Below are 25257 nucleotides of genomic sequence, written 5' to 3'. Positions count from 1 at the left end.
AGTCTGGGAAATATGTGGAGATGAGGCAAAGAAGAATGAGCTGAAATCCAGGCCTGCAGAGGGGAAAGCCAATGAGAAGCCAATTCCTGTTGCAGAACTCCAGGTGATCTCAGGAATCTCTTAAGAGCAACACAGGTCTGAGAACTAAAAGATTGGCCTTAAGTCTGAAACAGTTAGCTCCTAAATTTCTTGCTTTACTTAGTGGAAGCTCAGGTGTTTACTAGGTGAGGTGGAAAGGATCTAGACCCTTATCAAGCACAGCTGAGAATAGGAAAATGACATTGATTGAGGAAGAATAGGTAGGGCTTTGGCAACTGGTCATATATCCCTTGAACATTAAACTTACAGATTTCCTCTTCAGGCAAGCAAATCCAAAAAGCCAGTTAGGAGAGCATGATTGAAAAAAGCCACTTTTTTTTTTTTTAAAGATCTGTTTATTTATTTGGAAGAGTTACAGAGAGAAAAAAGGGATAGATTCTCCAGACACATGTTAACACCCCAGATGGCTGCAACATACAGGGCTGAGCCAGGGCGAAGTCAGGAGCCAGGAGCTGCATCTGAGTCTCCAACATAGGTGCAGGGACCCAAACACGTGGGCCCTCTGCTTTCCAAGACCATTAGCAGGAAGCTGGGTCAGAAATGGAGTAGGGGCCTGCGCCGCGGCTCACTAGGCTAATCCTCCGCCTAGCGGCGCCGGCACACCGGGTTCTAGTCCCGGTCGGGGCGCCGGATTCTGTCCCGGTTGCCCCCCTTCCAGGCCAGCCCTCTGCTGTGGCCAGGGAGTGCAGTGGAGGATGGCCCAGGTGCTTGGGCCCTGCACCCCATGGGAGACCAGGAAAAGCACCTGCCTCCTGGCTCCTGCCATCGGATCAGCGCAGTGCGCCGGCCGCAGCGCGCCGGCCGCGGCGGCCATTGGAGGGTGAACCGTGAACCAACAGCAAAGGAAGACCTTTCTCTCTGTCTCTCTCACTGTCCACTCTGCCTGTCAAAAAAAAAAAAAAAAAAAGAAAAAAGAAAAAAGAAATGGAGTAGGGTGGGACACAAACTGGTGCCGTGCCTATAAGGGATGCTGGTGCTGCAGGGTGCAGCTTTACCTGCTATGCCACAATGCAGCCCTGAAAAAGCCAGTTTACCAGTTCACTGTCATTGACACTTACCAGCTGGTAAGTCCTGCCACTGCAGATGAGCTTCAAGTCAATTTTAGCCATCACCAAGCTTTTCAATAAAACCTCAGCTCTAAAAGAGACAAAACCTGGGCAGGCATTTGGCTTAGTGGAGTTACGATCCTTGTGTCCCATATCATACCGGCTCCTCACTGCAGCTTCCTACTATGCAGACCCTAGGTGGCAGCAGGTGGATTTTAACATTTATTTATTTGAAAGGCAGAGTTACAGAGAGGCAGAGGCAGAGAAAGATAGGGGGAGAGATTCAGTCTGTCGGCTCACTCCCCAGATGGTCGCAATGGCCAGGGCTGGACCAGGCCAAAGCCAGGAGCCAGGAACTTCATCCAGGCCTCCCATGTGGATGGCAGGGCCCCAAATATGGCAGGAGCCATCCTCCACTGCTTTTCTCAAGCCATTAGCAGGCAAATGGATTGGAAGCGGAGCATCCCGACTCCAACTGATGTCCATATGAGATGCTGGCTTTGCAGGCAGCAGCTTAACCCACACCACAATGCCGACTCCAGGAAAAGTAATTCTTAAATGTGGGAGCAACTCGGACTAGACTAAGTTACTGGAATTAAGACTTATTCTATGCATCTGCTCTCCCACAATATGGCGCTGAGAAGGGAGAAACAGCTTCTACACAGCTGCCTCCAGTTCAACCAATAAACTGTAGGACCTACTCCTGATTGGAGGAGAGCAGCGTACTCGGTGTGTGGGTAGCAGAGTTGGGATTGGTGGAAAAGTACTATAAAGGAGGAGAGAGACAACATGCACCAGGAACATCTAAGGGGAACATCTATCTGAAGGAACACCTGTGCAGCCCCCGAGAGAGCCGGCCGGCGGTGTGCCGCTCCCCCGCGGAAGTGGGGAAAGTGGCTAGGGGGAACCGCCCTTCCACGGAGGTGGAAGGGATGGTAGCCAACCCGGGAAGAACCAGCAGCAAACCCGGGAAGGGCCGAGCAGACAAAAGAACAATGCAGGGTCCTGTGTCGTTCCTCCATGAAGAGGGGGAGCGACATAATGGTGCCGTGACTCAGATAGGAAACCTAGGCAGGGTTTAGTGTCGTTCCTCCACGAAAAGGGGGAGCGACATAATGGTGCCGTGACTCGGATAGGAAACTTAGGAGGGAAGAAACGGGAAGAAGTGGGAAAATACCGGAGAGAGAGACTAGCAAAGAGCCTAGGTGCCGGAAGAAGCTATTGAAAGCCTAGGCATAGACTCGGATATGGACTACGGGGGGAAGCTGGGAGAAATCTCTAAGGTCGAAAGCGAAAGTGAAAGCTAGAACAAACAGACTTGGATACGGACTGTGGGGAGAAGCCAGGAGAAATGAGGGAGGAATATTGTTGGAAGAAAACTTAGGGAAACATACCGGGTAGAGAAAAATGTTAGGGAAATTGAAGCTGCGGGGGCAGGCTGAGGCGGAGACGGAAGCCAGCTTGGGATTTGTCAAGTCAGCCCGGGGAGCAAAAGGCGAAAAGCTAGACGGGTAAGCCAGGTTGGAATCCGTCAGATTAGCCCGGGGAGCAAAAGACGGGAAGCCAAACTGGGGGGCGCAGACGTGAGCTAGGTTGAATTCGCCAGGTTAGCCCGGTGAACTTGGACTGAATGCCGGTGGCGGAAACGTGAGCTAGGCTGTGTGATTCGCGGAAGCCGCCGCGTGCAGAGAGAGCACGGGGCGAGAATAGATAGGGAACGTGGGGCTAGTGCGAGGCCGTGGTGCGGGCGCAGAGATCGCGGAGTGCGCGTGCGAAGCCGGGAAGCCGCGCAGATGAGAGAAGCGCGGGCTGAAGCGGCTCAGAGCCGGGAAGCCGCCGAGAAGCAGCCTCGGGGCGGGCGCCGGGAAGCCGCGGGGATAAGAGAAACAGAAATTTAGAAGTAAAATGAGAGAAATAGGAATGCTGGCAGATAGAAGTAAAATAGGAGAAATAGGAATGCCCGGAGGTAGAGAAATAGAGAAAAATAAGGCCTCCCCACAAGATGGCAAGGAGAGAGCTTGGATTCGGTCTGCCTAATTAGGCGATAAGCACCAGCAGGCAGCTCGACCAGAGTATGAGCTGCAGGTCACCGAAGATAGGCACGAATCAACATCAATAAGTCTCCCCACAAGATGGCAATGAGAGGGCTTGGATTCGGTTTGCCTGATTGTTAGGGCTTGTAAGCACCTGCAGGCAGTTCTAGCAGAGCAGAGCATGCGCTGCAGGGCACCGAACACAGGCACGCATCAGCGCCTAAAAACCTCCTCACAACATGGCGAAGAGAGGACCCGGATTCGGTTTGCCTGATTGATAGGGCTTGTAAGCACCTGTGGGCGACTCTAGCAAGCAGAGCAGAGTGTGTGCCGCAGGGCACCGAAGACAGGCGCGTATCAACGCCAAAAATAAAAAGAAAGGGGGATCTGTGGGGAGCAACTCGGACTAGACTAAGTTACTGGAATTAAGACTTATTCTATGCATCTGCTTTCCCACAATATGGCGCTGAGAAGGGAGAAACAGCTTCTACACAGCTGCCTCCAGTTCAACCAATAAACTGTAGGACCTACTCCTGATTGGAGGAGAGCAGTGTACTCGGCGTGTGGGTAGCAGAGTTGGGATTGGTGGAAAAGGACTATAAAGGAGGAGAGAGACAACATGCACCAGGAACATCTAAGGGGAACATCTATCTGAAGGAACACCTGTGCAGCCCCCGAGAGAGCCGGCCGGCGGTGTGCCGCTCCCTCGCAGAAGTGGGGAAAGTGGCTAGGGGGAACCGCCCTTCCACGGAGGTGGAAGGGATGGTAGCCAACCCGGGAAGAACCAGCAGCAAACCCGGGAAGGGCCGAGCAGACAAAAGAACAGCGCAGGGTCCTGTGTCTTTCCTCCACGAAGACGGGGAGCGACACTTAAAGTTTTAGTGCTTAGACCACAAGATCAAGATTATCAGCTACATATTTTTCTTCACCAATGATCTCAGCACAATGAGGAAAATCAGAATCTTTCTGTATTTTTAAAAAAGGTTTATTCATTTACTTGAAAGGCAAAGTTAGGAGAGAGGGAGAGAGGGATATCTTTTTTTTTTTTTTTTAAGATTTATTTTATTTGAAAGAGTTACAGAGAGAGGTTGAGCCAGAGAGAGGGGTCTTCCATCCGCTGGTTCACTCCCCAAATGACCACAATGGCCAGAGCTGAGCTGATCTGTAGCCAGGAGTCTCTTCCGGGTCTCCCACATGGGTGCAAGGGCACAAGGACTTGGGCCATCCTCTGCTGCTTTTCCAGGCCATAGCAGAGAGCTGGACTGGAAGTGGAGCAGCCAGGACTTGAACTGGCGCCCAAATGGGATGCTGGCACTGCTTTAACCCACTTCGCTACAGCGCCAGCCTCGAGATAGCTTCCATCCGTTGATTCACTCCCCAAATGGCTACAATGGCCTGGGCTGGGCCAGACTGAACCCAGAAACTTTGAATTCCATCTGAGTATCCCGAATGAGTGGCAGGAGCCCAAGCATTTGGGCCATCTTCTACTGCCTTCTCAGGCACATTAGCAGAGAGCTGGATGAAAGTGGAGCAGTCGGGACAAGAACTGGCATCCATATGGGATGCTGGCATTGCAGTTCATAGCTTAACCAGCTGTACCACAACACTGGTTCAGAAAATCAGAATCTCTATAAATTTCTTCCTCAGAGAGGGTACTGAGTTAAAAATAATGTGAAGTCACCTTTCCTGAAGTTTAATTTGTTCTTCTACTCAAGGCTTTTGTTAACCCAAGCAGTATTTCACATGGTCAAATTTAAGAATATGATCTCTGTATGTTCCAGATTGAAATATCTAAATAGTTACATCAGGGACAGAGCCACACAACCAAGACCATAGTCTTATGGACAGGATGTATTGTATTTGTTCCTATATTTGGAAACTCAGTTTTACCTTTTGCCAGTATCAAAAACTTCATATTGATATTATTGCTTGTCAGACAATCCATTTTCTCTCTGAGCCTTAACAGTTCCATGTATTCAATAAAACTTTTTAAAAAAAGGTTTATATATTTGAAAGATCTATATTAAGAGAGGGAGAGACAGAGCTAAGAGAGGAGAGAGCTTCCATCTACTGGCTCACTCCCCAAATGTTAGCAACGACCAGGGCTGGGCCAGGCCAAAGCCAGGAGACAGGAGCTTCATCCAGATCACCCATGTGGGTTCAGGGGTCCAAGTGCTTGGGCCATCTTCTACTGCTCTCCCAGGCATATTAGCAGGGAGCAGAATCAGAAGTGCAACAGCTGAGTTAAACCAGCGTCCATATGGGATGCTGCCACTGCAGACTGTGACTTAACCTGCTGCACCACGCCAGCAACTCAGTAAAACTTTGGATCCCCTACCTGTATGGCCCTTACCCTTAAGGAACATGAGTCTATTAAGGTAAAAAGAATCAGGAAATTTCAATACAGTAAGTTTTAGTCTGTCCTGAGAACCACAAGGACAACTCCAACTCCTCTTAGCTTGCCCTCTGAAGTGAGGAGGGAAGTTAGCAAGAAGGGCCAGTCCATCTTCAAAAGGCAAGTAGGCTTTAGTTAAGCAAGGGAATGGGGGTGGTTGTACAACGCAGTTTGGTGGGAAAGAGCATTGTGCTGCAGCTGGTTAAGCTGTGGCTTGGAAGGCTTGAATCCCCCACAGATGTGCTGAGTTCCAGTCCTGGCTGCTACTCTTCCAGCCTCCTGCTAACGGGCCTGGGAAAGCAGCAAAGGATACCTGAATTTATTGGGTCCCTACCACTCACATGGGAGATCCAGATAGAATTTCTTGACTCTTGACTTCGTGGCCTAGCCTTAGCTGTTGCTGTCATTTGGGGAGTGGGCCACCAGACGGAAGCTCGCTTTCTTTCTGTCACCCTGCCTTTCAAATAAAGGAATAAATGAGTAAAATTTAAAGAAACAACTTGCCGTTAAACCACAAATGCAAGTAAGAAGGATAGGAAAGAGGATAGAAGTCTGTATCAGGGCAACATATGCCAAGCTAAGGACAGAAACTTTGTTCTATATACTGGAACACTGAATAATTTTAGCCAAGGTAAGTATATTAATTTGAGAGGGGCCAGGAGTTTGGAAGGGCTAGAAGACAAGCAGCCTGGATGTGAAGAGGACAAGTTTGTTTTAATAGTAAAGATGTTGTAATGGTAAAGATTGGTGAGGAGAAACAGGGGAAGCAAGCAGGATCTGAGAACTGAATATCAAGGTGAAGAAGAGCCGAGGTATAACTTCCAGGTTTCTGGTTTGGCTGCCTGCTATCCGTTCATTGTGTGCTGTGAGAGAGCTAGAGGGAAGGGTAGGAAGAGACGAGTTTAGGGGCCAGTACTGTGGCATATCCCATATGGATGGGCACTAGCGTGATTTCCGGCTGCTCCACCTCTGATCTAGTTCCCTGCTAATATGCCTGGGAAAGCAACAGAGGATGGCCCAACTGCTTGGGCCCCTGCACCCACGTGGGAGACCAGGAAGAAGCTCCTGGTTCTTGGCTTGGGTCTGGCCCAGCTCTGGTCATTGTGGCCATTTGGGAAGAGTGAACCAACGGATGGAAGATCTCTCTGACTCTCCTCTCTAACTCTGCCTTTTGAATAAAATAAATAAATCCTAAAAAGAAAAAAGCTGTTCCTTGGACTCAGAGCACAACGCATAAACAATCATATCAGTGTTCAAACTTAACATTAGAGCCACAGAACTGCCTCCCTTCAAAAGTCCAAATGGACCTGGATGGTGATGACCAACTCAGTGATTCATCCCCAATGCCTATAACAATGCCTATCCATTAAAAAAAAAAAAAAAAAAAAAAAGAGAGAGAGAGATGAGTTTAGCTTAGCATTTTGACTTTAAAGTACTTGAGAGGTATCTATTCAGTTATTCCGGAGCCAGTTGGATATATAAGTCTGAAATCCATTCAAAACGTTGAAGTCCGACTAGACATTGATGGTCAGGAACATATGAACTAAAGTCAATGGAAGGAAAATGAGAATTGCTCAGAGTGTGAGTAAAATAAGAAATAAAGTGAGATAACTCATTGTCTAAGAAAGGCATGGGGTTAAGGGTAGAGAGCTCAGGACTTTTCAATTTTTTAGAAATTTCCTTTAATTTGAAATTTGAAAGGTAAGGAGACAGATGTTCCATCTGATATCGGAAATGACCCCCTAAAATATATACGAAAATGTGGCCCCTTATAGTTCTCCAGAAGCGCCATCTGGGATGCCACATGTTACTGGAATTTGGAGTGCCATACAATATCACCATATACTTATTAATAAATCCCCAATATTAATAAGCCCGAGAGGGTTCTTGCCTAATATTTAGAGAATAATTCTAAATACTGGCATAAATAAATGAGGTAGCAAGGTACATTTTAGGCTTTTATTTAGTGAGAAAGATGCATAGGAGAGTGAGAGCTTTATCTAAGAGAGCGGTGAATCTGGATTCATACTGAGCCACCAGGAACCAGCCACGTGGAGGAGCATCTAGGCCAAGAAGCCTAGGGTGGGGTAGCCCGAAGGCCACGTGCCCTGGGAGTGCAGAGCTACAGCCAGCTCCCTCCTGGCAAGAGGCCAGGGAAGAAAAGGGCGGACACCATGTGTCCCAGGCTTTTAACCCACTTCCAAAAGGGAGTGGTTAATTAACCTGATTGGCTGGTGGGCACCCAGGTGTGGCCAGGTAGGGGCATGAGGTCACACAGGGGCGTAGTCTTCCAGCTCACAAACCTAATCAATTTTAACCTGTATGCCTTAGCCTACTTCACATCTACTGGGTTATTCCCCAAATGCCCACAATAGTCAAGCCTGGGCCAGGGTGAAGCCAGGAGCCTAGAATTCAGTCTGGGTCTCCCCCATGGGCAGCAGAAACCCAAGTCCTTGTGTCATCGTCTGCTGCTGCTTCCCAAGGATGTGCATTTGTAGGAAAGAGGGTTGGAAGTGCAAGAGCTGGGCGTTGAACCAGTACCGCAATATGGGATACAGGCATCCCAAGTGGCATCTTAATGGCATGCCAAATGCCTGCTCCAGAGTTCAGGACATTGAAGTGATAGGGAAGAACAGAAAATTAAGAATGTTCTAGCATGATGGTCCCCATTTCAGGGAGAAAGAGTTGAGGCTGCTGCCAAAGTGATATTTAAGAATGATTAAGGCTTTAAAGCCCACCTGATTATTATCAGGCCCCTTCCGTCAGTTTCTATTTGCCTCTCAATGGGAAAACTTACTGATGGTTTAGACAGCTCCTTTTTTTTAAAAAAATATTTATTTATTTATTTATTTATTTATTTATTTATTTATTTATTTATTTGAAAGGCAGAGTTACAGAGAGGCAGAGGCAGAAGCGGAGAGAGAGGTCTTACATCTGCTGGTTCACTCCCCAAATGGCCACAACAGCTGGAGTTGTGCTAATTTGAAGCCAGGAGCTTCTGGGTCTCCCACGTGGGTGGGGAGGCCCAAGCACTTGGGCCGTGCTCTGCTGAAGAGAGCTGGATGAGAAGTGGAACAGCCAGGACTCAAACTGGCACTGCTTGTTAGACTCATTTTCTCCAGACTGGAAACAGTGAAATTCTAGATGGCCATGCACAGGAAACCTCAGATGGAAGCGGTCTCGGCATGAAGCAGTCTGCCAGCTGGCTCCACATCCCCCTCTAGAAGCCTGCTCCTGCTGGAACCCTGTCTTGACCCCACCTGTTTAACATGAAGCACCCAGAACAGTTCCCCTAATAGAAGTTAGGGTCCATTCTTCTGAGAGAAGGAATGTGAGGAGTCAGAAAAGTTAATAGACAGCCAGGGTGGTTCTGGTGGAAATTTAGGGTGCAGAATTCTTGCTTTCCCCAAAAATTACCTTTAGCAAGGTCAAAAGTACCTGCCCCATTCTGTAGGAATTCCCAATTTTACCATGAGAATAGCAAGGGAGTAGTGGTTCCACCCTCCTGAGCTCACAGTTTATTGTGAAAACAATTTACCTGCACTGTGGCTCTCTAGGCTAATCCTCCACCTGCACCTGCGGCGCCAGTTGCTCCTCTTCCAGTCCAGCTCTCTGCTGTGGTCCAGGAGTGCAGTGGAGGATGGCCCAAGTGCTTGGACCCTGCACCCACATGGGAGACCAGGAGAAGCACCTGGCCCCTGGCTTCGGATTGGCGTAGTTCCAGCCATAGCAGCCATTTGGGGGGGTAAACCAACGGAAAAAGGAAGACCTTTCTCTCTGTTTCTCTCAACTGTCTAACTCTGCCTGTAAAAAAAGAAAAAAAAAAAAAAACAATTTACCTATCCCACCCTTTTGGATGGCTTTTTTTTTTTTTTTTTTTTTTGACAGGCAGAGTGAACAGTGAGAGAGAGAGACAGAGAGAAAGGTCTTCCTTTTGCCGTTGGTTCCACCCTCCAATGGCCCCCGCGGCTAGTGTGCTGTGGCCTGCGCATTGCACTGATCTGAAGCCAGGAGCCAGGTGCTTCTCCTGGTCTCCCATGCAGATGCAGGGCCCAAGCACTTGGGCCATCCTCCACTGCACTCCCTGGCCACAGCAGAGAGCTGGCCTGGAAGAGGGGCAACCGGGACAGAATCTGGCGCCCCGACCGGGACTAGAACCCGGGGTGCCAGCGCTGCAAGGCAGAGGATTAGCCTATTGAGCCACGGCGCCGGCTGGCTTTTGTGTTTTATGGCAAGTTAAAAAGGGCAAATAAGATTGCAGATCAGATCTTTTGATGGGTTTTGTCCATGCCTTGTAATAATGTCAAGTTTTTTTTTTTCTTCCCCAAAATTGTGCTTAAAAACCCCAGTACCACCAGCCCCTTTGGGTTTTGCCTCTCTTGAAGCACCCCCATGCCATTCTTGCTGGAAGTCACTAATGCTAAATCATCTTGCTTTTAAATCTTAAAAAAAAAAAAAAAAATGAAGCTTTGGTACAAAGATTGAAGGGAAAGAGAAAGAAGATAGAAGAACCTTGGGTTGTGCTGTGGATTAAGCCCACAGCTTGCAATGCCAGCAAGTGGTTTAGAGTACCAGCTACTCTGCTTCCCATTAATTTTTTTTTTAAGACTTTATTTGAGGGGCTGGTGCTGTGGCACAGTCGGGTAACGCCCTGGCCTGAAGCGCTAACATCCCATGTGGGCACTGGTTCAGGATCTGGCTGTTCCACTTCCAATCCAGCTCTCTACTATGGCCTGGGAAAGCAGAGGATGGCCCAAGTCCTTGGCCCCTGCAGCCACGTGGGAGACCCAGAGGAAGCTCCTGGCTTAGATTGGCGCAGCTTCGGCCGTTGCAGCCAACTGGGGAATGAACCATCAGATGGAAGACCTTTCTCTCTCTGCCTCTCCTCCTCTTTCTGTGTAACTCTTTCAAATAAATACAGAAATCTTAAAAAAAAAAAAAAAAAAAAAAAAGACTGGGGCTGGCTCCGTGGCGCATGGGAGACTGGGAAGAAGCACCTGGCTCCTGGCTTTGGATCGGCTCAGATCGGGCTGTTGCGGCCATCTGGGGAATGAACCAATGGAAGGAAGGTCTTCCTGTCTCCCCCTCTCACTGTCTGTAACTCTCCCTGTCAAATAAATAAAATCTTAAAAAAAAAAGTCGAGAGAGGTCTTCCATCTGCTGGTTCACTCCCCAAGTGGTTTCAATTCAACAGCCAAAGCTGAGCTGATCCAAAGCCAGGAGCCAGGAGCTTCTTCTGGGTTTCCCACAGAGGTGCTGGGGCCCAAGGACTTGGGCCATCTTCTACTGATACCCCAGGCCACAGCAGAGAGCTGGATCAGAAGCGGTGCAGCCAGGACTTGAACCGGTGCCTATGTGGGATGCCAGCACTACAGGCAGTGGCCCTGCCAGCTTTCTTTTAATGTGCTTGGAAAGACAGTGGAAGATGGCCCAAGCACTTAGGCGTCTGACACCCATGTGGGAGAGCAGGATGGAGTTCCTGACTCCTGACTTTGGCCTGGCTGAGACCTGGCTGTTGGGACTGTATGGGGATTGAAGCAGGATGGATCTCTCGCTCCTCCTTTCTGTGTCACTCTGCCTTTGTAAATAAATAAATGAATCTTTAAAAAAAAAGTTCCAATGATCTCAAAGTTTTAGGAGCCTACAGTTGAGGCCAATCAAGTTGTACTGACACCTATAGTAATCAGTGGCTATGGGTAAGGGAATAGAGAAGGCAGACTGAAGCACTGATATGGAGGGTCTATTTATGGGTGCGTTATAATTATGTGATAGGTGAACAAAACTTCTTATATTGTAGTTATTAATTTCCACAAAAATTACCTTTAGCAAGGTCAAAAGTACCTGCCCCATTCTGTAGGAATTCCCAATTTTACCATGAGAATAGCAAGGGAGTAGTGATTCCACCCTTATATATAATATAACTTACACGTAAGTCATATATTACTTATTTCTCTAGGAAAAAAGTTCTCGAGTCAGTGGTTCTGGATGTGGAGAAAAAAACTTAGCTATGACAAAGATTATCAGAGTCTTAAATTCTGATTGTACGTGTGAATTACCTGGAGAACTTTAAAACTGATGCCAGAACTTCCTACCATTCTCTGAACGGGATCTGGTCATCAGAATTCTTATTCTGTCAGATATGAAATGACCTAGGTGTTACACATTAAACATACATTTGATAAAAGCTCAATTAGTTTGGAATGTCAGTGGCAGATATTTCAACAAATTATTTTTACTCAAAAATTTTTCTCAGTTTGCCAATGTGATTTCAATTGTGCTCAAGAAGTAAAATGTTATTACTTCTGAATATGTAAGTAATCAAAGAATATGGCAGCCAGAATCTGGTTTATGTCCAACATTTTTTTGTACCAGGGATGGTAAACCAGTGAGTCTCCCATAAAGCATGTACAGGATAATTTCATCAAATTAGTAGTGAATAATTTAGTAGAGTAAGCCTTAAAAAATGTACACAGTAATTACCAGGTAACTAGCTTTAGAAAATAGTTCTTAATACTGTTTAGTACTTCTAGAGCCATTGTTTATAACAGAATAATAAGTTTATAGGTTCCTTAAAATTCTGTGATTATTTCACTTTGAGGAAACAGGGAAAACCTGTTTGGAGAATTATCTACTGAATTGGAGAGACTACAATATCTTACTTATGTGTTTTTAGTTAAGTTACACCATGATTCACAACTAAGTGTGTACTGGTCAGCATGACCTGGCCATAAACAATGTTTTCATTCCTAATGAGCGTTAAACTGTTCCCCAAGGTAAATTGCCGAAAGACTGACCTTTCCAGTGGGTTTTAGAAGAAACCAGTCCCTTGGCCGGCGCCACGGCTCACTAGGCTAATCCTCCACCTTGCGGCGCCGGCACACCGGGTTCTAGTCCCGGTCGGGGCGCCGGATTCTGTCCCGATTGCCCCTCTTCCAGGCCAGCTCTCTGCTGTGGCCAGAGAGAGTGCAGTGGAGGATGGCCCAGGTGCTTGGGCCCTGCACCCCATGGGAGACCAGGATAAGTACCTGGCTCCTGCCTTCGGATCAGCGCTGTGGGCGGCGGCGGCCATTGGAGGGTGAACCAACGGCAAAGGAGGACCTCTCTCTCTGTCTCTCTCTCTCTCACTGTCCACTCTGCCTGTCAAAAAAAAAAAAAAATTTCTGCTTTATTATTCTCTAAACCAACTTTTCTCAATTTAAGTTCCTCATGCGAAACACAGAGAGCCTATTTCTAATTTCTCCAAGTATGGTACATAATTAGAACTACTGTATATGCATACAAAGAAAAGTTAATTAATGACTATGTGTGCCTTGGGTACTAGGGCTTCATTTTTTCATGCAGTTTATATCTACCTCTAGTAAGATCCAACTCTCAGGGCCGGTATTGTAGCGCAGCAAATAGAACTGCTGCCTGCAGCACCCGCATCCTAGATGCTCCACTTGGGGTCCAGCTCCCTACTAATGTGCCTGGGAAAGCAGTGGAAGATGGCTCAAATCCTGGGGCTCCTGCATCAATGTGAGAGACTAAGATGAAGCTCCTGGCCTGGCCCAGTTCTGGCTGTTGCAGCCATCTGGGGAGTAAACCAGTAGATAGATTTTCTCTCTCTTTCCCTCTTGTAATTCTTTCAAATAAATAAATATTAAAAGTATGGTCTACTTTTAGAGAGAGACAGAGAGAAAGATCTTCCTTCCGTTTGTTCACCCCCCAAATGGCCCGCTACTGCCGGCACGATGCACAGATCCAAAGCCAGAAGCCAGGTGCTTCCTCCTGGTCTCCCATGCGGGTACAGGGCCCAAGCACTTGGGCCATCCTCCACTGCACTCCCGGGCCACAGCAGAGAGCTGGACTGGAAGAGGAGCAACCGGGACAGAACTGGCGCCCCAACGGGGACTAGAACCCGGGGTGCTGGCGCCGCAGGCGGAGGATTAGCCTAGTGAGCTGCGGCGCCGGTCCTCTACTTCAATTTTAATGATCTGTGATTAAAATTTACTGTGTATCAGTGAAACAGATATTTTTCCATTCAATCATTGTTTATAGCTGTTGTCTATATTCCCACTATAGTCTTTTTGCTTTTTACTTGTTAAACTTATTCTGTGAAGTATCAAGCCTTTTTACTGAAATGTGATTTTAAAATGTTATCTCAAAACTTAAAAAAACGAAAAAAGGGACAAGGAATATGGGTTGGAAAAAAATTTTTTTAAATAAAGTTTAAGACTAAAATTGTGTCCTTACAATTTAACACACAGAAATGTATGGCATGTTGTCTATGAATTTCATTCCTGCCTTCATGTTATTTCTTACTTTGTGGTATTATATGTAATTTTATATAGTCCCTCCCTTAATTTAATGAGGAGTTGTGATGTATATTAAAAATTCAGATATACATCAATAAAATGACATACTTTGGAAAAAATATAGTGAAAAGACCATTTTAACGTATAAAATTCAGGTAAGATAAAACCAACTCTAGGCAATACAGTTAAAAGCCAAATAAAGGTGTATTTTTATATTGTACAAAAAGAAATTTACAATCTTAATGTAACTAGATACATCTAAGGAATATTACACATCTCTCAAGAAACACAATATATAACATCTTAGATGTTTCTGCATTGCAGACTGATACTGAATTTTATACATCTTTATTTACAATAACTTAAAATATTTTTTCATCTCTTGCAGATATTTACAAGGTCAACAGTAGCTACAGTTCACATTTCAACAATCAACAGCATTAATCAGTTCAGTAAGACAGGATAATGGCTTACATGCACCAATAAATATGATCTTAAATGTGTGGTTTTTACCCCTTCAGCTCTGAAAAAAAATGAAGGCTTTCACTGGTCCTAGTTTGAAAGGACATTGCCCAATAGATATAATTTCTAAATGCCTATACATTTAAATTTTCACCAGCACCACTCTGATTACTTGGAAACCAAGATAAAGCTTGTACTGGTTAAAAAAAAAAGAGCTGATCTATACATTACACATCCTTCTATGGATCAAACATACAAAGTGAGATGATTTTTGTTTACCTTTCCTTAGTGACAAAGTATTAGGACTTCTTCAGAAATTTGAGCCAAATTATGACAAAAATAGTGGAAAAATAATCTTTGTGCCATAAAACCATTTCATTTAACCATTAAGTTGAATGTAATACCAGCATAATTTTTAGAATAAGGATCAGAACATTCAATGCAAAGTAGATTAGAACTTATTACAAATATTTTAAAAGTATCACATGGAGTATGGAGCATATTTCAATTCAGTTTGGATAAAAAAAATAAAACAAACAAAAAAAAACCAACCAAACCATTATCAGTGATTGTTAAAAAGCCAAGCTTCTCTTTCCAAAATAGCACATCAATAAAATCATTATTTTTTTAACTGTCACTTGATATTAAAGGCAATGCAAAGAACATATTTGGAACACTAGTTAACAATTATATTTCATTATTTCCCCCACCACCAAATCATTATTTAATAGCTTAAATAAACTCATTAGTCCTTATGGTCTATATAGTTTTAAAATGACTATTTTAGCTTTTCTTATCCAAATGTTTTTCTGAAAAGAAAAAGGTACTCAGAATGACCATGTACATAAATTATGTAAACAAACTATACCAGTTTAACCAATATAAAACTTAGAAGTAACTGCCATTGCCTTTGAAAGAAATGCATTTCTATAATTTCCTACTCAATTTTATTTGAAAAATTCACAACAATTTTAGCAAATTTCCCCATTCAATACTGATGAGTAGAGGCCTTAATTAAAGGAGACATGAAAATATACTATAAGGATTAATATTTGGACTTGACTTTTAACTGGTACTTTTGCTGGAAGCATTAAATATTGACAGTTTAGTGACAAACAAAACATCAGATGGAATTTTGTAGCTATTGTATGTATACTTATTTTTTAGGTCAAAAAAGTTTTTAATATTTATTTTCTGCAGGGCTAGAAAGCAATCCTTTATAAAGGAGCTTCAATCCTTAACCATTAGGAACTCTAAAGAACTTCCTCTGATATAATTAACACTGAGTTGTGTACACCCAACTACAGGAAGTACAGGTTGTCCAATTAGTTCCACTTCTCTTTGAAAATAAGATTTCCTTATTAGATCTAACTCCAAATACACACTTTAAAAAAAGGATTTATACGTTAAGCTATACTTAATATAATTTTTGGTAGTCTATATTAAACATACTAGCAGACATATGAATATGCCTTAATTTGTAAACATTATGAACATGTTTTCTCAAAATTGAGAAATAAAACATAGAACCTAGATTTCTGTACTATGCTGCCAGTTTTCTCACATCATTCTCAGCTTTCTGCTAACTTCTATCCTGAATTGTTTGCTCTTGTGTATATTTCTCATGGGACTCATAAGACTAACAGCTAAGATTAAAAAATACTGAAGAGACTGACATTACAAAAAGTCTGTGGTTATGTGGTCAAGTTTAGGAAGAATGTGCCTACATGGGCAGAGATGATACTCCATGAATAGCATTTCCTGTGTATGTTCTCAGTGCCAATATAATATACCCAACAGACACACACAACAGAGGTAATACTAAATTTATGTCTTACATTATAAATATGACTACCTTGACATGGAGAATTGTACCAATCTGTTGACTCATCATGATTTTATTAGCACTGTTTATAATTTTATACTGCATTCCATCTTCTTATAATCTGGCAAATATTCTAATTCTTAAGAGTTTACACTATCAATTTCTAGTTAATTTTCAAACAACTTTTTTCTAAAAAGCACTTTTAAAAAATTAAAGTATTACAAATAAGTGTCTCAACCAACTTAGTGTTGAAACAAGGGCAATAATCATTCACCTTGAAAGATAAAAAAGTCTCGTGTTTAGACTGTTTAACATAGCTGTAGTATAGAAAAGTTGCCCTAATTTCTGATCACTGACATGACCTATGAAACCTTTTTAAATTAAAAGCAAAACAGAACTGAAGGCTTATTTTTTTAAAAAAATTAAAATTTACTTTGTAATCCAAGATCAGAAATGGAGAGGTTCTCCTTGCCAGTATTTATATTGTATACTACCCATAAAGACAGATACTAGTTTTTATTTACAAACGGACATGCAGAGAATTAAATGAGACAACTGATTGTCAACAACTAAAGTACTCAAAAACAGACCCATACAAACCTCACAAAGTGAGATAGGAAAAAATACCTCACTTCATTAAAATATTCACAAAGTAGTGCAAACAAAACATTATGAAAGAAGTTATTCTCAGTATTCCAGTGTCTAATAAATAATTATAATTAATTTAAAGCTAGTAAGTGGAATTTGAGAATACAGGTTGGAAATATCGAGCTTATATAGCTGAGACTACCGCATTTAAGACATTTTTTACGGTATATACACTTTTAAATGACATCACGGTTACCGTTCCATTATGGAACCCAAAGCTTCAAACGATAAGCCTTTTTCAATCACATATGGAAATATTGCTTCTGTATGCTCTAAGCACAAGTAAAGGTTCAATCTGTTTCTATGTTAAAAATTAATGGAAACTGACTTATTTAATCTTTACTTTGCAATACTCCATTGTGCAATACAATTAATTTGCCACCTTGGTGACTAAAAGCTGGCTGATTCAAAAGTTATTTTAAAATAGCTAGAAACACTGATCCAAGCCATTTCATTGGGTTATTTTGCATTTAAATAAATCCCCACAAATAAAATCAACTATAAAATGGCAGCATAAAATTGTTATATGGCAGAAAATAGTAAGGCATAAATTAAAGAACAATGTTATCTATTCATCCTTACATCTGTTTAGATACCTACATTCCCAATACTTCCTCATCTATATTTATGACTACATGGTTTCTGGATTTAATACTTAATGTGCCATATTCACCAAACACATAAGGAAACTGCAGAAATGGAGACTGTTACGTACCATATTTATCATAGTATTTATATAGAGAGGCAGGGGTTTTCATAAGCATTTGAGGGGAGACCGAAGTTTGATTCTGGCTCTGTTTCTTAGTTATGTAACCTTAATCTCATCACAACCTCTTTGAGTCTGTATCCTGAGAATGAATATTTGTGTATACCTGTCTGGTAGTGGTAGTGGCGGTGGGGAAGCTTTCTAGCAGAAAAATTCTGATTGGACAATAAACAGACACAGCAAAACAAACTGAAAATTTAAGAATGATGGTAGCGATCAGGATTTAAAATTATAGTCATTACTCCCCACTCCCACTCCAGCTTCTTAAAATAGTTTCATATTTTAAAAACTTCTAAGTTAACTTTTCACTTTACATTCTGGTTTTTAGTAACATGAGATTTAATTAATGTTATACAGAAGAGTTGCCAAAACCTTCAGCTATTTCTTTCTATCACTTAATCCACTCTGGCATTGATGACATCAATCAAATTAAGTTATTATAGAAAACAAGTATTTTCTCCCTAAATATCTGTCCCATAAATGGGAAGACATTTTTAAATGGAAGTTAGGAAGTATAAAACAAAACATTGTTAGACAATAAAGCATGAATATTTCTGGCATATAACAGCTGCTGTATATCTGAAATAAAGCTAAATATTTTAAATTAAATGTCAGTAAATAATGCAAATAGATTTCAAAAAACTTTGAAAATTTGACTGACAGTTTGTTAAGTTCATTCACTTTAAAAATATCTTGTAATGTAAACTGTTTAAAGACTCTGAACGCAAACTTTAAATGAAATGTTTACTCATTGGGGTCCAAACATATCAACTGAAAGAACAGAAAACAAAAGTTATATAGGGTCATGAAACATTAATGGGTATGTACACATATAAAATATTTTCGTATACACATACTACACACACAAATAAGTGAAATCTTGTAAAATGAAAAATTCCAAAAGTCAACCTTTCAGGTATAACCTAAGATTTCTAACAAGAGGGAAATTTTACTGTGTTTATTATAGCTTATCCTGTAATTTGGTATTATTGGTGATTTCCTTTGTTCTTCAATTAAAATCATGCTGGATTTGTTGAATTAGAAAGCCTTTTAATCTCTTACACAAAGTAGGTATTTCTGTCATAGAGTTGACTTGAACTCGAGCCAAGTCAAGTCAGTGAAAAGATCTCACTCCCAGCCGGCACTGTGGAATAGCAGGTAAAGCCGTGGCATGAGATGCTGGCATCCCTATGGGTGCTGGTTCAAGTCTGGCTGCTCCACTTCTGATCCAGCTCCCTGCTAATGAGCCTGAGAAAGCAGCGGAAGATGGCCCATTGCTTGGGCCCCTGCACCCATGTGGGAGACCGGAAGAAGCTCCTGGCTTCTGGCTTCGGTCTGGCCCAGCCCTGGCTGTTGTGGCCATTTGGGGAGTGAACCAGTGGATAGAAGATCAATCTCTGTCTCTTCCTTTCTCGCAGTTAACTCTTGCAAATAAATAAAATAAATCTTTAAAAAAAAAAATCTAATTCCCTAGTACAATACTCCTTTCATTACATACCTGAAACTTCTTTTCAATCCTTAGTATGTTATAAACTTTCAAATTTCCTTTATTTTGGCTATCTTTTAATTTTCATTTATCTGACATCCTAAGTTAAATTAAAATAAGGGATATCTAAAATATGTCTTTATGCTACATGTACACACACAACTCAATAAACTGTCTATTCATCAACTTTTAGTTTTACCTTGGACTTTGGCAATGTTGTAGATACTAGTTCTGGTTTTCCATTTTCATGTTAGATGAAAAATGTTATAGACCACCAAACTCAAACAAATATCTCCTTGTTCTTATAAAGACTCTAACAGAAAATGTCTTAGTTTTAAAAATGCTCTTACAATAAAGAGTAGGGGAAGTCATTAAAAAAAAAGGCATTTTTTTCTGGCTATTTTACTTATCAAAATACACTACAATTTTAATTTTTAGAGGTAAAATTTTAAATTTTGTTAATTAGGAGAATACTTGCTTTCTATAAACTCAGTGTATTTTTCTTTCACAATAATAAAGTAAAAATATCTAAATGTACAGAGCATTAACAGCCCTAGTGTATTTTGTGGAAGGATAACTTAACTTACAGTAGTTTAAGTCACAATACTGATTTTCAAAAACACAATATATTCCCTTCTTTTTTAAATATTAGAGCCTGAGACTCAGAAGGTTATAATAAAATCCAACCAAATCAGAACAAAAATTTTTTTTACCAATAATGTATTTTTGTAGCCTCTTAGTAGTTACCAAATGCTGCTTACATACATTCAACATCTAGCTTACTGGCATGATTTCAAAGTTTTATAAAAATGAGAAACTTTGCAGATACATGATTAGAAGGTACACAAATTGCATTTACATTAAACACAAAGGCAGTGTGGTCCTTGTAGGAGAAATCAATCAGTACCTCCTGGTAGAAATGTTCTATAAAAATGTGTCACATTGAAGCATCAGTGTTTTCAGCCAATTATCTGTCCCTGATGTATTTCCTTGGAGTATATGATCTATTAGGACTTTAGGTTTCTTAACCCAAAATGACTGAATTTAGGTACATCTAGAAAGCAGCTGAAAGGGTTTCTCTAACTGTCTGACATCACAGAAAATGGACTGAGAAATCCCTCTCTTTACCTGAAGACGTACTACTCTACTTCAGTCATCATCAGCTCACAAAGGAAAGAAAAAAACTCAATCAAGCCCTCCCCTCACACACAAGCTAAATAAAAATCATCCCTCCCCCACAAAACCCCAGCACCAAGTGTCAATCATTCCTGGAAAATAGAACAAGCTCCTTGGATTCTCTGATTTGTTACTTGTTTAAACTTTAAGGACAGAAATGACCTGTGTCCTTGTGGGGAAGAGGGAAGACATGTTTATATTGACTACAGAGCCATTGAGAAAGTGCATTATCAATTACACAATCAACTTAGAGCATCTCCCTCCAATGGACGTGGTTACAACTTGATTTACATGCCTCAATAATTGAACATTTATGTCCTCAGGATAAAGGAGATTTGGTGTGGGGGGGTGTCACCCTCATTTCAATGAAAAAGTGCAGTAGTCTACCATCTTTCCCCATGCTTCTCAAGAAAATGATTGCACAGACTCAGAGAAGTCCAAAGTCATAGCAGAACCTCTGAGGCACTCCTGGTTAAGAGAGAAAAAAATATGATCCAGTAATCTTCATAGTTCTATAGATTGAGAACAAACCCGTTTTCTTTTTAAACAAAAGTCAAAGAATCATTTCATAGGGATCATATACACCATTTCCTCTAACATATCCTCAGTCTCACAGTGTTGAAATGGGACCGATCAGCCTACGATGGATTGCACATCACCCAAGGAAAAAGGAAGGCATGGAAAAGGCAAACATTTTATACTGCTTCACAACCACATTTACAAGGAATAGAAGATTTGGGACAAGGGGAAAAAGAAAGCCTTATTGCTGTTTCCATACAAAATACAGTATGAAGATACCTAAACCAAATCTGACTGTGATGACCCAATATTTTCACAAAGAGGGGGATGAAGTGTCTTCTTGAACAATGAAATGTTCAGTTTAAAAGATAAGCAAAACTACACCTGGGATATTAGCTGCATATTGAAACTTGGGGATCGAGACTGCTTGGTTAAGGGGGCTCCCGGGCTAAGGAGCTCTTTACCTTCGCCAGCCTGACCCAGCCGGTCTTCCTGTAGACTGATAGTTGAATATCGATTAGCATTGTTAGTTGCTAAATTAGTAACTCCCTCAGTGCCAACCCCAATGCTGGTACTTGCTTGACTGCCATTTACATAGTCAAATGATTTACTTGAGGAAGCACTGGCTGTCCGGATTAAACTTAAACTATTGGTTTTTGGCACCACCTGGCCAGCAGGCAGGCTCAGGTGTTTTTTCATTGGTGTCAACTCAATTGAATCTACACTAAGATCAGTCGGTTGCTGTACATACTGCTTGCGAACTACTGACTCTCGAGGGCTCTCACTGGACTTGATGGCAGAGGCTGCTTCTTTATCCTTGGCGGAACGCCCCGTTGCTACTTTCCTTAGGCTTCCTCTCTGAGTTGAGGAGGATGGTTTCGTTCCAATTAGCTGGCTGCTGAGGGAAGCCCCTGATGAAAAGCCTTCATCTGCATCATTCAGGTTTATAGGGTCCTCTCCTCCATTTATACCTTCAGCACCTAAAATATAGATCAGACAGACTCAGCAATAGCTAGATCAAGTAAGAAACAGCTGTGAATAACAACACTGAACTTATCTCTTGAGTAATGTTTACTACAGGTGGCAATGGACCTACTATCAACTCTTCCCCTAAACAGTTAAGGGGAATGGACTTAAATCTACACAGAATTCTAATATTCCATTCATTCTGTTAATTGAATTAATCTAGCTTTTGTAAAACTACCCACAAACATAACTGATATACTAACAACATTTAGGTGCATAAAATTAGGCAAAATACAATGCTCTGTCTACATAAATCATTGTAATATACTCTGTCATTCACCTGAGGTGACCATACATCTACCTATTTTAAAATAAGCTTTTCCTCACATCTTCTTGAACCCACAAGGCAGACTGTGCAACAGAAAACTTCCAATTTCAGTTACCCCGCTTTATACCAAGAATTCATTTATGCCTGTAGGCCAAGTCCATTTTAACTACAATAAAAATGTATTAACTTAATAGCTAACTGCTCATACATGCCTCTAAAACTTTGAACATGGAACCAGTAAAGTTTTTAACTCAAAACTCCAAACTACATTGTTTTCAGTAATTTCACAGTCATATTCTGTCTTATGGACATAATTCACTGGCTTGTATATTTTCTTGATAATTATATGAAGAAAATATTATCAGGCAGCAGGGGTAGGAAGTCAGCAGGAATATTTAAGGACTTCTGTTTTCTATATTATGTACTTCTATGTTTTAGAGTCTAAGCATTGAGATGTATTGCTATCATAATCACAAAATACTATAGTATCCCATCACATTTCATGCAGAAACTGTATTTAATAAAAGAATCCCCATCTTGGGTTTTTGTGGGAAGAAGAGAGGCATATATTAATATATATGAGCTGTGGTTTCTAGAAGCCCAATTATCTTACTGAAAGTGTGATAAACATTGTCTTAGAAAGTAACACATTTTTTTCTTTCAAAATTGATACTGATTTGCTACATCATTAAATATGTTTCCCAGACTGCAAGAAAGTTTAATCTGAATCTACAAAACAGATATCAACATTATAGTTTAGGAATTGTTAGGAAAAAATCTAAATAAATATTACAGGCTACATAAACAAAATGTAATATTAAATATTTAAACACAATCTTTAACATAGTACCTGAAAAAGCAAAAATATTTTCTTAGCTACATTCTCTCATATGGATTATTTTCTTCCTTCTAAAGAAGAATGAAAAAAGGCTATCCTTAAAGCAAAAGGCACCTTGTTATATCCAGCAGTTTAATAATCTTTAATTATCATGCAAAGCCAATGAAAATGCACAGTAGCAGCCAACACCACTTCTCTCAAAATCTCCAAAAGAACTGTATATGATGTATCTCAAAATAAAAACTTTAAATTATATTCATATATTTTAGTAATTTACTTAGAATTGCTATAAAAAACTCCAAAACACCTAGGAAAAGAATTACTAGTTGAAAATTAGTATTAGTAATATAAAACTGGGAGTGAACAGAAATATATCATTTGATGTATCTGTTCAATTAGGAAAGGATATTGAGAGACTTAGTGCTAGCTTCTGAATCTGGCTACATGCAGATCTGATGCCCAAGCAATATGGCCATAAAAGAGATGATGGTAACATAAAAGGCACCATGCAAAAGAATCTACTGATATTTTATGTTCTAGGAAATGCTGTTTCAATATAATGAATAGTAAGTGTACTTTAATCACAGGTATTATCCTCAGTTTATTAACTTTTAATTCCAGCTTTAAAAGTCACAAACAGAATGTTACCTGATAATCAGGAGAAAGGAAGGTGATGGGCTTATATTCCCTCTTGAATTTCAACATATAATAAATAAAATTTTGTAAAAATGTTGTTTTATAAATTTCCATATATCTATTTGAAAGGCAGAGAAAAAAACCACAGAGACAGAGAGATCTCCCATCCACTAGTTCACTCTCCAAATGCACTCAGGAGTCAGGGCTGGGCCAAGCTGAAGTCATGAGCTAGAAACTCAATCCGGGTCCTCCCATGCTGATGGCAGGGCCCCAACCACTTGATTAATCACCTGCTGCCTACCAGAGTGCATACTAGCAGGAAGCTGGAATACAGTGCAGCCAGCGTTTGAACCTGGGGACTCCTAAGATATGGGATGCAGGCATTTTAACCAATATGCCAATACCTGCCCCTAAATACAATTTTAATTGTAAAACTATTTAAAACCATATTTAAAAATGGGCTGTCTTTTTAAAAAAAAAAAAAGTCAATTATGTAGGTTAATCCAAAAGCTCCAGCAGACTTCAGAATTTCTAAAATTTTTCATGGGTTATAGCAACTTCCTTCTTTCTCTTTAAAAAGCCTCAAGGAATAAAATGGCAACTGTATCTCAATATTTTAAAACAATTTTTAAATCTTCTCCCTAGGTGATAATACCAATCATGATCCAAAGAAGAAATATATGAAAAAGATTTTTAAGAACTTTTCTATTCATGGTTTTTATTGCTTATCAATTTAGTTTCTATTGATTTAAAACTACACTTAACCTCAATTAAAAGATAAAGTAATTTTTAGAAATGCAAAATACACTCAAGAAACTTATTGCCCTCTCCTTATGACAACACACACCATTCCTTCCTGAAACTAAAATTTTACCAGTGACAGGGGACATTAAAATAGGATATTTTAATAATTAATGTAAGATATTTAAAGAAATAACCTGATAATCAAATAAGGACAACTGAGTTCCAGATCTATTTTTTTTTTCATTTTTATACAATATAAAACTGACTCCTAGGAATAACATAAAGAGATACAGAAAAAAACAAAAAGGGAGATGGCACCTTACATAGCTATTTAAACAAAGATTTCTTTAGGAGTACCAATTGTTCTGAGTCCCTACGCCATGCACATGCAACACTGTTAAATGAAGTAAGGTCAATCTGGGCAAATCAGCAAGGGAACACAGGGTAGATTTAGATTCTTACTGAGCATGCTCAAATGTCTAATGCACCAAGGAGCAGAAGACTTCCCTATGATGGAAGTTAACTGCTTTAGTTGGTTTGGTCTTTAAAATAAGTAAAAAATACATAACCTCTTTTAAAACTACATGGTTTATTTAATAAATTATTGTAAAAGTTCCACAGTACCAGTGTATTAAATAATGAAAAAATTATTTGGCTACAGTGCCCTTTCTCACAAAGCGAACTCCTAAGGCATTTCACACACAAAAAAGTCTTGTTTTATAGATAATGGTAGTGACGGTGGGGAGGTGGGGCATGTAAAAAAAATCCTCATTTGAGATAACTACATTGTAGAAATAAGGATCTACTAGGATATCCAACTTCTAAATTTTACATTTCAACCCCAGTTAGGAGCTATGTAAGTATTATTTATAATAATCTATAAAATGTAGTGTGCACCAGGATAGCACATTTAGGGGAGAGGCCAGCAGTTCACAGGTTAAACCTAGATAACTGAAGATTATAAAAAGCCTTCCAATACCAATATATTCTGTCAAA

General features: G+C 40.9%; 1 protein-coding gene across 50 annotated transcripts in view; it reads right to left on the bottom strand.

Moving 5' to 3' along the window:
- Nucleotides 1–14052: 14052 nt before the first annotated feature.
- HYCC2 (hyccin PI4KA lipid kinase complex subunit 2) overlaps nucleotides 14053–25257 on the bottom strand; it is a 76863-nt gene continuing 65658 nt past the window's right edge. For all 50 annotated transcript variants that reach the window (XM_089330090.1, XM_089330073.1, XM_089330082.1 and 47 more), the window contains one exon: nucleotides 14053–21729. In XM_089330090.1, the coding sequence (XP_089186216.1) occupies nucleotides 21128–21729 (602 nt within the window). In that variant the 3' untranslated portion in view covers nucleotides 14053–21127. The remainder of the gene's footprint in view (nucleotides 21730–25257) is intronic.

Source organism: Oryctolagus cuniculus, chromosome 3 (assembly GCF_051225735.1).
Source record: "Oryctolagus cuniculus isolate XC-2025 breed Fujian yellow rabbit chromosome 3, ASM5122573v1, whole genome shotgun sequence".
NCBI lineage: Eukaryota > Metazoa > Chordata > Mammalia > Lagomorpha > Leporidae > Oryctolagus > Oryctolagus cuniculus.
This window is presented reverse-complemented; position numbering and strand designations above follow the sequence as displayed.